Here is a 13,995-nt window from a genome sequence, read left to right as displayed (position 1 = left end):
TCTGTTGTTGGAAATTCCCCTTCGCTATGACAACACAGTAATACCACAAGCTAATATCAAATGGAAGTTGCTTAATTAAATAGAAAACCATGTAGAATTTTTCACTTGTGCTCTCAGTAGCAGGAGACCATCTTTGTGAAGCTGCTATCTAAGATGCGAGGTTAAACCACCTTAGTCCTCATGCACATGACCGTGTACAAAAAATGGGCTGCAAACAGCGGACCATGTGCTCAGTTTCCCTATGTCTATGTCCATTCAAAGTGCCTAGTTGCACCTCTGATTCGGGGAGGAATAGGACCTGCTCTATATTTTGTGGCACGACTGCACATTCATGGTGCGGTGAGACATTGCGGCCTCACATTGTGACCATAACTAATAAAAATCAATGGTGGGCCATGAAATAGCCACAATTTGTGTGGCTAGATAGCAGCCCTATATACGGTTATGTGCAAGAGACCAAAATATTACTAATATACAAGTTTCTCCTCTGTCTCTCCGCTGGTTACCTACCGCACAACAAATTCAGTTTATAACACGAACTATGACATTTAAAGCCGTCCACAACCTGTGCCCTCCATAAATCTCTGAACTAATCGGCTAATACCTTCCCACACCGGATCTTCTTTCCATCCACTCTTCTCGCAACCATCTCTAGGAATTCTCCAGTGCATCTCTAATACTCTGGAATTCTCTATGAAAATGTGTCATACTTTCCAAACCCACCTGAAAACCTATCTATTTATGATTGCCTACAATAACCCCACTGCTCGTTCTCCTTGTGCCTCCGTCTAACCTCCCATACAGATTCTACAAGCGTTCCAAATCTCTTTAGTTTTTGTATATTTTCTGTTTGCATTTGTCCTTGTCTTAAAGTAATGTATGTGAACCTTTTATTCGATGTGCATCACCAAATAATTAATGGAGCTCTATAAATAATAAGAAACGTAAAGAATTGTCTCTATCTCTAGGAGTTTTACAAGAAGCCATTTACAAAAGTATCCACCAGCCCCATTACTTCTAGAAGTACCATGATTGGGCTCTATGCAGAGTTCTATGTGGAGATCTTACCGTATTAAATTTCTTCTTTTTGATACAAAATGAACGTTGAACGATGCTCAGAGATTAGAAAAATATGGTGACAAAGATAACAATGAAATATGTAATGCTCTGCCTCTATAAAAACCCAACCGAGTTATATAATTACATGAATACTCTGAGGTGTCAGCGTTTACTAGAGGAGTACCTTGGTGTTTTGCTAGTTTGTGTCACTAACAAGGCGTGGGCTCCGTGTTTGAAGTTCCAGCAATAACTTGCTAATGTAAATGTGTTAATCCATCCATCTGTAATATTAGCTGAGCGATCAAGGGTGGGACCCAATCAGACCTGCCATGTGAACAACATTCACACAAAACATCTATTCAAGTACCTATCAATTGTATGTGAAGCCTGACCTCAAAAACCACTGAACACTGTCTGACCGATACCAAGCTGCCCACTTGGGCCATTACAGCATAAACAATGGCCCTGGCTACAATGTCCTTACATTGGGTCAGGGATTTAATGATTAATTTGGGTGGGTCCTGAAGAAAGAAATAAAATTGGACTACCACTTGATCATCTGATGTGTTTCTACTTTGTGATCTCTAATGGACAACATGCTGAAGTATGGGTATTTCAGTATTAAAGTTACTTCTGATGTAGCATGGTAGCTCAGTGGTTAGCACTACAGCCTTGCTGCGCTGGGGTCCTGGGTTTAAGTCCCATCCTGCAAAGAGTTTGTGTGGCTTTCCTCCGGGTCCTCTTGTTTCCTCTCACACTCCAAAACATACTAGGTGGGTTGATTAGATTGCGGAGTCCCATGGGGACAGGGACTGATCTGGCAATCTCTGTGCGGCGCTGCGTAATCTTTGTGTGCTATGTAAATAAAGGAATTATTATTACGAAGATGGTCAAGAAATGCACATGATGGCATTCAGGGAATTTATAATGATAAGGCCTCCTGCACACAATGTGGATATAAGGATCTGTTCTAGTCATTATTTCTACAGCTAACATAGATCCTCATTCACTTCTATACGTACATGCTCAAGGCTGTGGATTCCACGAGCCGACTGCCCAAGATGCATAAGATAGAGCAGGATCTATTCCTGTTGTTATTCACATCCAGGGCATTCACTTCATTTGTCATCAGTGGATGAGCATAGTTCACCTGGGAATATCACACAGGATGTAAACAGCGATCCACGGGTGGCCTAACATTAGGAAGTCTTTAGTAACATTATTTGCACATATAGGAGGCACAACACAACTAAACAGGCACATCTGTACTTAGACAGTGGTTACATGATGTCCTTTAATGTGGTTACATGTTGCTCTGCAGTGAGAGTGAAATGTTTAGAGAGGCATTTGTGGTATAACACAGTAAATCTATGTCACATAAACATTAGATTAACATTACATAAAGTTGGACACTAGTGGCAAAATACTACATTTATTTGGCAAGCAATGAAGCGGTGTGAACGGTAACCAAAAGGTTTTCTTCGGCTTCTTCATATTTGCCAAGTCTTAACTAGTGGAGTCCAAATAAGACGTTCCACTCTTTCTACATGGTAGACTAGTGACAATGGGGCATATTTATCAAGGCACGGAGCCCCTGAAATAATCACAAATGCTAGCTTATTGATAGCTCTTGCGACTATTTGCCCCAATCTGTCACCTTCACGTCAGTTGGGCGTGAAGGGAGTCGCGGCCGGCCAAGCACAAGCTCCAGCGTATGATAAATGTCCCCCAATAGGTTCATCAGTCAGCTGAGATTTTTGTAGCTCCATCTAAATTAAGTGAACAAGTCTGAGTTGCAATACCAAGCACAACCACTGCGCTACATATTTCTATAAGTGCGTTTGGTAGGATTTGAAGACACCACCACACTCATGCAGATGCTGCTTTCTCTTAATTTGACAAGTTTTGGGGAACACTAAGACACTTATGTTTACATTTTGGGTAATTAGTGCATAACTTCTCATTTAACATGTCTTTTAATTACCTATGTCAATGTAATGTTTCAATTGGCCGTTGGTGGCAGTGGAGGAGAAATTAGCACTTGCGGCTGAGTTTGATGTATTGAAATGGACTGCACAGAGACAACCCATGTTGAGCCCTTCTAACTAAGAAGAATTATAAAAACAATGGACAAGTCCTTTATTCAGATGGCATAAAAGGTTATTAGACCTTATTATAATGAAAAACAAATTTCAATTATTTCTTTACCTGTCTCCAAATAAATCTGAATAATCCACAGTGAGGCTTATTGGGTCTAGACATCCATAAAGTCCTCTTCCGTGTTTATAAGTCTGCTGGCTTAGGTTCCATAGGATGTCATGAATGCAGCCGGGGAGACTCCCTTCATCACCATTAATCCCATCTTAATCTCAAAATGCTATTGTTAATAGTGCCAAAAACTAATCTGCCAAGCATTTGCATGAAGGAGGTATATTTCTTCATAGGGAAGTATACATTAGGCTTAAGAATACATTATGCCATCCGAACAAGCAATTTATTTGGTAAAGTCAATCTAAAAAACTACAGACAAAATAGGACTTTTTTAATACCCTCTCTCTATTGTGTATTCAATAAGAATGAGTTATGTAGCAGGGGATAATGCAGTCAACCTAAATAACTAATCTAAAGCCCTTGGAGGGACATGATGGGAAACCATCGGTCAATGATGCCAGCCCAGTGCTGCATATACGTCATATAGCTTCAAAACCCTTCCATGTCAAGAAATGCAATAGCTTCTACTACTATTGTGTCCAGTCATCCCGTTGTTTACATTCCTACTGTCAATCATCTAGAGATGCACCCTCAAAGCTGTCTCTTTCATCCCATCATTTGAGTGACTTCACCTCACGGGCGTCAGAAGTCAACCGAATAATTCTGTTACTGAGAAACTAGAATTTGGCATTATTTCCACAGATTGCCTTTACATTGTTTAAGAAAAAATAAAATAATTCTTACATCAGAATCATCTCCGTCATGCCATTAAAATGTCTATAATTACCTGATTATTTTGCTCCAGACATGTAGTGACAGTGAGCAACACAAAGAATAGGCAGTGTGCCATAACCAGCCAACAGTACAAGGTCAATTATCTGCAGAATAAGCAATGCCCGAAAGCTAAATGAGCATTTCTGTCCCCAGTTTACGCTAACCCTGGGGTGCAGTTCTCACATCAGTTGGGATAGAGTAAACCATAACTTCTCGTTCATGGCAGTGTTAGTTCTCAAAGGTGTGACTCAGTTTTGCATCCATCCATTTTATGTTTATATGGAGACAATTTTGACAATGTGGAAGAACCTAGTAAGACAATAAAGAGGTCCACAGTGCAATACACTCCTTGTACAATCAACAAACTTCATCAAATCAAGATTGTCATACCACCAAGATTTCTACTTCTATTATATTGTGAAGAAAGCAGCCTATGTATGCCGGTCGAAATTTGAAGAGTGAATGAAAACTCTGTTTGCTCAACCAATGGTTCATCTTTCTCACCATTTGGACCAAAGACTGTTTCATCTATGTCAATAGGTACAGGAAGCATCTTAAAAATTAAAATTAATAGTCAACTTCCCAGTTTATTACTACTTGGCACCACAAAGTGTCCACCATTAACTTAACTTAAATTTGGTTAAGGGCCCCAATATGATGTTGCCTTGGTCATCTCTCAACAGGAAAGGAAAGAAAGGACACCACTTTTTAGGAACATGTATGTTGACTTGGAGCTCCACGTGTAATTTATGTTAGATTTAATTGGCTACTGGGGAATTTAAAAAAATGGTAAATGAATAATATATGATCAATGTTATATGCTATCAAAGACGCTGTGTTGTGCAAATAAATGGTAGTGATTCAGTAAAAGATTTCAATGGGCTTATACTTCAGCTATATTTTGTACAATAGCTAAATTGTAATCCATCAGAGCCTACGAACAACAAAACCACATATTTTACAAACTCATAAAAGTGTAATTATGACTAATCCTCTTTTTTGCCCTTTTAGAAGTGTATGCAATTAGGGTAATTACAAGGCACGGTCAACCTATATATATGTATGTGGTAATACTATAGAATGCTGAGTGTCATGCAACATTCCACAATGGGCTAGATCATTACTTCCATCTTTTGTATGAAGAGCTCAATACTATAATTCATAGAAGTATTTTTATTACCTAATTAGGTTAGGATAGGTATTCTTTCAACAAAGACGAGATAATCTATGCAATTCTATCCCCAAAGCAATATGCATTAAAAGCTATGGCAAAGCAGCCATATACTCATTTATAGGGCTCTCACAGGTGTTTTTCACGTTTTAAACCCATTTCAACTCGGGCCAACAACTGATTCTGAAAAGGGCAACTAATAACTAGTAAGTCATGTCTACACACCGGTCTATGCTAGAAATGCCCACAAGCCCTTTGGTCTCCTACCAAGAAAGAGCCCTAAAAGATTATATCTGGCTCATTGTAGATTGTGACCCTGTCCAATTTTGGTATTAATCTTCATTATGCAACTGAGCTGAAAAGATTTATATCTCAGTATTTTAGTGTCTATGGCTGATCTGTAGGTTAGATAAAGTCTCAACACTCATCCTCTCTCCCTACTGGAGTCTACACATAGGAACACAATTGTCCACAGCACTGTGTATCCATTATTTCTACCACTAAAGATATGTATCTGCAGTATCAATAGATGACAGTTTTACTGATGGTAGACATGCCCTACTAAGAAGTTCCTGGGGAACCATGGTGCCTAACTCTGTGCTCCTGGGCCTATATGCATAAATCTATGAGAAGAATGGCGCACCATACTCATACTTGGTAGATTGACTCTGACTACTACCTCATCAACTACTTGAGCTATAAATCAGCTATAAGTACAGTACTGCACAAAATAATATAATGATAAGGTTATTACAATATGAATTTTAGTGAACCTTAAGGCTGAAGAGGACAGCAAATTTGAATGCCCAGGTCCTGTTCAAGTCCCGATGTGAGATTTGTAGGGTACGGTCCTCCTATGTAGAACACTTTCTGTAATACACCATGGGTCAGTCTCTATGTTTGAAAAAAAATCTGTTTTATAAATCTGCATCATGTTGATACAAAATATGGCTATATGTATGAGGCCTCAGGATGCTGGAGTAATATTTTCGTCATTAATTTCCCATCGTAAATATTTCTCTGGCTCTTTGCCTGGAGCAAAAGTTATTGTCTGTATATGAAAATCAAGAAGTAATGTCAATACGATACCACGGTACAATTGTTCTATGAATTTCTTCTGTCTGCACATCTGAAATTTCATCCCCATCGAAAGAACGTTCACACAAAGAACTATAGACATTTGTAAACAGTTACATTTCACCCCTGTTTTTGGAAACGACTAGCTGGCCACATTCCGATAAACTGAGGGGAAGTCCCAGTCACTCAGTTACCAAAAGTTTTGTATCCGAGTAAAAATTATCAAAACTTGATATCTGCAGCATTTAGTAATTCCTTTGGTTTTTCAGGTATATCATCTACATAGATATTTTTGGGTGATTCAAAATGAATACAATTTCACAAAATGAAAACTATGGAGCAAATCATATATTCCTATGTTTTAAAAATATGAATTAAAATTGTGTGGATTACTGACCAAAAAAACTGTGTGGTCTGAGAGTTAGTGACTACCTGCACTTGGGCTTCAAACCATGAAGCTGTGGTCTGTTCTTTGTTGCTCATGTGTCATTAGTGTGTGAGGTCCGCTCCCGCGTTGATGACAATAGGAAATAAGCAGTTCGGACACATGAAAACCATAGCAATGTATGTGGGCCCATTGAAATACATGACATTTTTGAGACTTTTCATTGTTTAGCAACATTTCACTGCCCCTTTTGCTACCGTTTCTCAAGTACACCCTGGTTTTCACTGTGTGCAGTTTGCCTTATATATCTTTGTTTTACAGATGTTACGTGCAACATTTGCCTTATGTATAATTTTTTTCTCTATTTTTGCACATTTTTAGGTGCAAATCTGCTCCAGATCCATGTCAGGTGCAGAGGAAGGATTGTGTGCATCATTGAAGTACACCTGTACAGCTACAAGCCACACAAGGGCAATATACCGCGTATGGCAGGATACAACATGATTTTTTCCCCTTGTAAATTGTAAATATTTCACATGCTTTAAATGTGTCAAATTTTGCAAACCTGCTGGAAATTGAAAGTTTGGGCTGCACTTTTTTAAAATTTAGACATTTTTGCATGTTTTGGTTACTTCGGTAACTAAACTAACTAAAAATGCAGCTTAATCATTTGTTTTGTGTCCCAATTCCATGTGTTTATATAAGTTTAGATTTTTTAGTTTTAATCAATTTCATGGTACAGTACAGTCACAGAGGCGTCTGCAATGCTTTTTCTGCCAAACGCATGGTAACATGTACAGCGCATGTGTTTCTTCAATGTGTTTAAAAAACCATTGTAAGCGCCACATGTATGTGAACACACCCTCAAATGTTGTCATCACCTTGGGGTGTAGCTAGAGTGCTTAAAAATGCAGTCCGCAGGCTCATGTGCACATGTCCAAAATGTATAGTAGTTCTCCACTCCTGTACCTAACTTCTCCTCACATGGCCTGTGTCCATGTAGATTTGAGATATTTGCTACAAAACGGCTCAAAAAAACACCAAAAGTCGCACCTGCCAGAACAGGAAAAGCTAAACACAAGAAAAAGACATTACCACTCACAAGGCACAAACAGGGTTGGCAAACTGGGCATTTACCCAGGGCACCATGTCCTACATGTGTACATCTGTGGGCAGAGGATGTATTGCTCCTTTAATACCCCTTGGTTGAATGCCCTGGCGAAGATGCTTGTCCTCTATCTCCTGTCTATATATCTATTATCTTTCTGCCTAGTTATCTATCTCCCATAATTTCCTATCTTTATATCTGTCTATCTAACCATTAATCTATCCAGCTTTTTGTCTATCTATCTACCTATCTATCTATATCCTATCTGTTATCTATCCACCATTCAATTGACTTCTATCTCTCTCATATCTATATTTATCTTCTTTCATCTATTTAGCTATCTGTATATAATCTACTTTATATTTCTGCATCTATAAATCTACACCATCATTCAAATTTATCATCTGTCTATATCCTATAACATTCTCCTACAGTCCCATATTACAGATTGTGTTACCATATTACCACTGTTACCACTGTGTGTAACTACAAAGCGTTATCATTGTGCAGGTCTAAAGGAGCCTCTTTCTGACTGTGAATGCTAATTAAAAAGTTTTAATTTGGGGCCCCACTTTTGGTTTTGCCCAGGGCCTGACTTTATCTAAAACGACAAAAAAGACCTACCAAAAGTCTCAATTATTAAAACAAAATTTTTGTTGCACTAAAAAGTTGCAAAAAACCCCAATGTTTTTTTTTGCCACTTTATGATACCAAAAATAATGTAAAATCTCTCCTATTAAGGGCTCTTTCACATTGACGCTTTTAATTCAGTTTTATCTCTGAAAAGAAACTGACCGTTTAACATCACTTTGAAAATATCACACCTGGTTTTTCAGCCGCATCAGTGAAAAAAAAAACAGATGTTTCATGTTTCAGATGTTGTGGAACTATAGACTTCAAGTTCCTTCTGTGATCCACATTCTTGAAAAAAATAGGACGTTTCCTCATTTTTTCTACGGACAACGGATAAGTAGTGAAAATACATGCCAATGTGAAAACACCCATAAAAATCAATGGCTTTGTGAGGCATCTGTCTAAATCACTGAACCACGGACATGAAATGAATGGCCTGGTGCAAGTGTTGTGTGGTCATTATACCATGGGGCTTATTTACTAAGGGTCCGCGGAACACGCTTTCGTCGGATTTTGGAAATTTTCGAGATTTGCGGCGCTGTGACATCTATTTAGAAGGGTATTGTATTGCACGCAATCGGATTTTGGTGCAGCGGAGCCGGCTTTAATGCACCAGAAATCAGGGGACGGGCTGTCGAATGATCCGACTGATTTGGACTAAGCATGGGATTTAAAATTCAAATTGTGTCGCAACTAATGCACTTACATACATCGCAAATAAGATGGTGAACTCCGGCGGACCTGAGCAGGGAAGCGACAGATGCAGGAAATCGGGGGCACAATCTTTATGAAACGCGGCATCTGTGCATTGTCTTCGGGCAATGCACTTCAGGTGAACTCCATCGGCCGGGTAAGAAAATGAGCCCCCATGTGTTAAAAGCAATAGGTGGTAATTTTAATAGAAACATGAAAGTTGCATATATAACACTATTAAAAATTAACCCCAATGGAGCTCTACATTCCATGACCATTTCCGGTCCTCAATATATGGAACTTTTCTAGATGAATGAAACGTTAGTTTTCATATGTGGGTTTAATGAAACACAGATTTTTAGGATGATCAGTACAAAAAAGAAGAAAGAGCTGGTCAGTTTCTAGCACCTGATCTTCGATTTATGATTAGATTACAATGTTATAATGTTATGCATTTTTGGTGTATTTTGTGTTGTCTCTTTATGGACCACGCTAATGTTCTTTGAAATTACTAAATTACTTCCTCCATAGAACTACAAAGGAAGGTTAATCATCTTTATAAGCCCAATAATGCAGGGTGTCATTTATTAATCATTGTATTCAATAATGGATTCATTATTTAACATGTTTCACACATTACTCTTCAGTTTATGAAGATTTCGAGTTATAGCTACCATCAAAATCCAGCATGATAAACCAGGGACACTTACTCATAGATTCAGGCACCACGACTGCGGTAATCTTCTTATACTTGTTATACATGGCCTCTTTCCTTCTAAGATCAAGTTAAAAAATATAATGACCCTGAGCAGTGACCTTAGCCCCTCTGTGATTTGACTTTACAGACTGCTACACTGTCTCACCCTCCCACTTGCTTCCTCAGCACTGATACGACAGTACAAGGTCTGAGGAAGTGGGGGGGGGGAGTGAGACAGTGTAACAACCTGTAAAGAAAGCTCACAGAGAGGCTAGAATAGTCCTTCAGGCAATCATAAGCATAATTGTAAAAGTTGATTTTGATAGTAGATTATTTTTAAAGATGTTATTTACATGTGGATAGTATTTGAGTTAACCTACCTGCAGACAGATTAGTATCTGTAATATTTGTTTTTTCAAAAATATTTTTGATAATGATCCTTTTTCCTAAAAAATTTTTATTTATCCTTTAGTTAGATACACTTAGAGTACATTTACATGACTGTATGGCGAATGTATGTACGGTGTGGTCCAGCACGTCGTCTTCCATCCCCACTGAGTTGGTATTCACAAGCTAATCGGTGACCACACGTTGACAACTATCACCTGTTACAGTCTAGTACAGGCCAAAACCACAGACTGTAACATGTGCGTGATGGCGCTGTCAAGGCTGGCAGTGATGGGACACACCACGCTGGACCATAAAGCAGGATGGAGATAATTAGTCATTACTTATGTTTACACCACGACCAGTACTAAGGAAATTTTAGATCCATTTTAAGTACAGATCTCTGCTACAACCGATCACTGGCCTTACTGATCGACAAACCGCTGGCTGCTGTTTGTGTATCACTCAACTCGGAAGTTTCTGAATGTCTGCAGAGGTGGCAAAAGCTACTGCGACTAGTTGGCTGGATATAGATTGTTGTTTTTTAACTTATTTAGCGCAATGCTGCAGCTTAAGATATCAATCGGCAAGAGCTTTAGGTAGATTGTCTGGCCTCTTAACTATTTTGAAACCTGCATTGATAAGCATTTGCTGCATTCTCTGGGCACCAGCCCATACAGTGGACAGAGCCAAAAGACCGACATTTTATCCAGTGTTTGGCAATTATACTGTGGGCTGTACCGTCTGCATCCAGCTCTAGCCCCTATATAGGTTCCAGTGTTGGGAGGGAGTTGGAGTGAAAACCAATGATCTATCTTGTGTCTGAATCATTATTTGAAATGGATACGGGAGTAGACAACTCTGGTTAGGCATGTTATGCAATGTGTTTGATGAAAGTGTTAGTGTGTTAGTGAAAACCTCGAGTCAAAACCTTTCAGCAAAAATATCTTTTAGAGATAGAGAATGAGGGGAAACATCTAAAATCTTAGTAAAATATGTGTATGTGCTCTACGCCTCAGAAACATCTAATGTGCTGTACGTATATTACTAAAGCCAATGTACTCTTGAGCCCGTCAAATGTCCTCTCTGGTATTGTAAAGCCAGGGAGTTCATTGATTGTCATTGATCAGTGATCTCTAGCATCAACTTAGTACTTAAACATCCCTAAAATTATAGAATAAAGCCCTGGTGATATACTATCCATTGAATGTTCTTTAACCCAAATGTCCTAAGTAACAGTAGTGGTCCTTGGAGCTCACATGTTTTTTCTTAAAATAGTGATGTAACATTCATGTGATCATAGTTTGGTTTGAAACGAAAATGCAGAATGCAAATGAAGGAAGCACCAGAACCAGGAAGTGGTACCTGAGCCTAAGATTTAGTAGAGTTTCAAGGAAGACTAAAAAAGGATGTGGAGGAGATGTCCTTGATATATGACATCTACCTGAAGAGAGTGAACCTATAGTAGACCTGAATCACAATGATCAAGAACCATGTTACCAGTCACTATTTTAGTTCTTCTACAGGACAAAATCAGTGCCCATTAGTCCTGCTGTTAAATCTTAAAATCTTAAAAATTTCTTAAATCTTAAAATTTCTAGTCGAATAGCTGGAATGCAACTGAAATACATCATATTGCAAATAAAGTAAAGGTATTATTATGTTAAAAACAATGTTGAAGCCCCCCCAAGTCTCTTAGTGGAAATAATGAATCCCTACTAATCCTGCTATTAACTCTTAACACACAAACTAACAACTATTCTAGAAACTGTAACAGTGGTCATATTGGTTGTAACCCAACAAAGTCATCCAGAATATTTTATTCCAGAATAATTTGTCCACGAATATTTTTTCAACGACTTTACAACTATGGTCAATATCAATTACATAATCTAAAAAATAAATATAAAATATATTAAATGGAATATTAAAATTCCATTGTAACTATAGGAAATCTGTACTTAGGATCATACAACCAGAAGATGATACACCTGATGGAACTCATGGATTATGGAATAGGTTTTCTCAGGTAAGATGAAAGGATGAGAGAAGAGAGACAGGCTGTAATAGAAGCACTTCACATCTTAAGGGATTAACCAATGTAAGGGAGTGAAAAATACGTCATCTAGGGCATAGTGAGGAAATACAACAAGACATGACAGCAGGAGATGTCAAGGAGGTATGTCCCAAGGAGAAACTATATAAAACTATACAATCTTCAGAAAATAGAAAGACTTCCATTTTCCATTCCTCTCTTCTCCTGTAGAGAAGAATGAAAAAGACTTGGTGCCAACATATGGTCATCATTACCATTTGAACATAGGATGTGTCACCTGTGACCTAGACACCTGAATACCTGGTAATAGTGACACATGACCTCTACTGTATCCTTGTAAGCCAAGCCTTACTTACTGTGGAATGGAACCATAATATTAGTAAATGCAATGTCAAGGAGGCCCACTGATCCAGTCAAGCTCCAAGAACATATATATAGACTTATAGACATTATCGACTTCTTGCATCTTCTACTGTACCTGGGATTGAAGTTCTGCAATGGTCTTCTCATATGCACTGTAGTCTCTTTTCTTGGTCTGTGTCCGATTTTTATGCCACTCTTGGATTTTATTCTCTAGATCAGCATTAGTCTCCTCCAGAGATCTCACCTTCTCCAGGTATGAAGCAAGACGGTCATTTAATTTCTTCATGGTGTCCTTGCCATTGTTGGACACAAAACGTTCACCATAATCCTTGGTGTAGTTATAGTTACCAGATGAAACTGAGCTGGATCTGGATACTGAGACTTGACTTCCTCCACCAACATTGTATAGTGAGGAGCTGTAGGACCCACCTAAGCCTCCATTCACTGCAGGGGATGATGATAGAAAGCTGCTTGTATAGTGGCTCATGATCACATCTGCTGAGGACCTTTAACAACCATCAACTCTCATCAGCACGGCTGTTCTGTAGCAGAGGAGTATCTTTGCTAGTGTACTTTATGTCTCTCAGAGTGGGAGTTGCCTAGCGAGGCACATAGGGTTGTGTCATCTCATTAAGTACGGTTCCCATTGCTCAATCCTGCACCTTGGTGTTATTATTTTGAATAACAACTTGCTCCTTCTTTTTTTTTTTTTAACCCTCATTCATATTATACCAACAAGGTGTGTCAGAGGTGGTGGCTAATCTGCAAGAGTACAGTATCCTCACAACCGAGGACTATGAGAAATCTACCACAAATAACTCGCTGCAGCTCTCCAGACTCTAGAGTATAATTACACTGTCTAAAGGTGTTAACTCCTTCTTTACTAGAACTAGTATTCCTTGCGGAAACACAGATAGACTATTTACTGTGTAAGGTTATATAGAAGGGGTGGAAAAAGCTTAAAGAATAGTAATAAAAGAAGAAATAAACAGTATTCACCTCTTCTTTCACTAGCGATAATGTTGACTTGTTCTTCTCAGTATTTGTTTACAAGTAGACAGCATGTGGTGCTCAGTCATGGCACATGATAAAAGTTGACCTTAAGAAGCTCTACAAGATATCAAGTGTTGTCCTAACATCAGATTAATGGGTGGGTCTGACACCCCCACAATCAGCTGTTAGAAGAGAATGCAGTGTTTTGACAAGTACAATCTAGTATTGTATAGTGGCTGTACTTGGTGTTGCTGCTCAGCCACATTTACTTGAATGGAATGGAGCTGAAATCAAGTAATCTGACTGATAGAAGTGATATCAAAGTGTTGTCCTAACATCCTAACATCTGAGATCCCCATGATCAGCTGCTATTGGCAAACGTATTGGC

General features: G+C 38.6%; 1 protein-coding gene across 1 annotated transcript in view; it reads right to left on the bottom strand.

Moving 5' to 3' along the window:
- LOC140064471 (keratin, type I cytoskeletal 19-like) overlaps positions 1 to 13,245 on the bottom strand; it is a 33,557-nt gene extending 20,312 nt beyond the window's left edge. The window contains exon 1 of the mRNA XM_072111402.1: positions 12,730 to 13,245. Within this exon, the coding sequence (XP_071967503.1) occupies positions 12,730 to 13,101 (372 nt within the window). The 5' untranslated portion in view covers positions 13,102 to 13,245. The remainder of the gene's footprint in view (positions 1 to 12,729) is intronic.
- Positions 13,246 to 13,995: the final 750 nt, after the last annotated feature.

The sequence above is a fragment of the Engystomops pustulosus genome, chromosome 6, assembly GCF_040894005.1.
Source record: "Engystomops pustulosus chromosome 6, aEngPut4.maternal, whole genome shotgun sequence".
NCBI classification, from domain to species: Eukaryota; Metazoa; Chordata; class Amphibia; order Anura; family Leptodactylidae; genus Engystomops; species Engystomops pustulosus.
The sequence above is the reverse complement of the archived record's forward strand: the minus strand, read 5'-3'. Positions and strand labels throughout refer to the sequence as shown.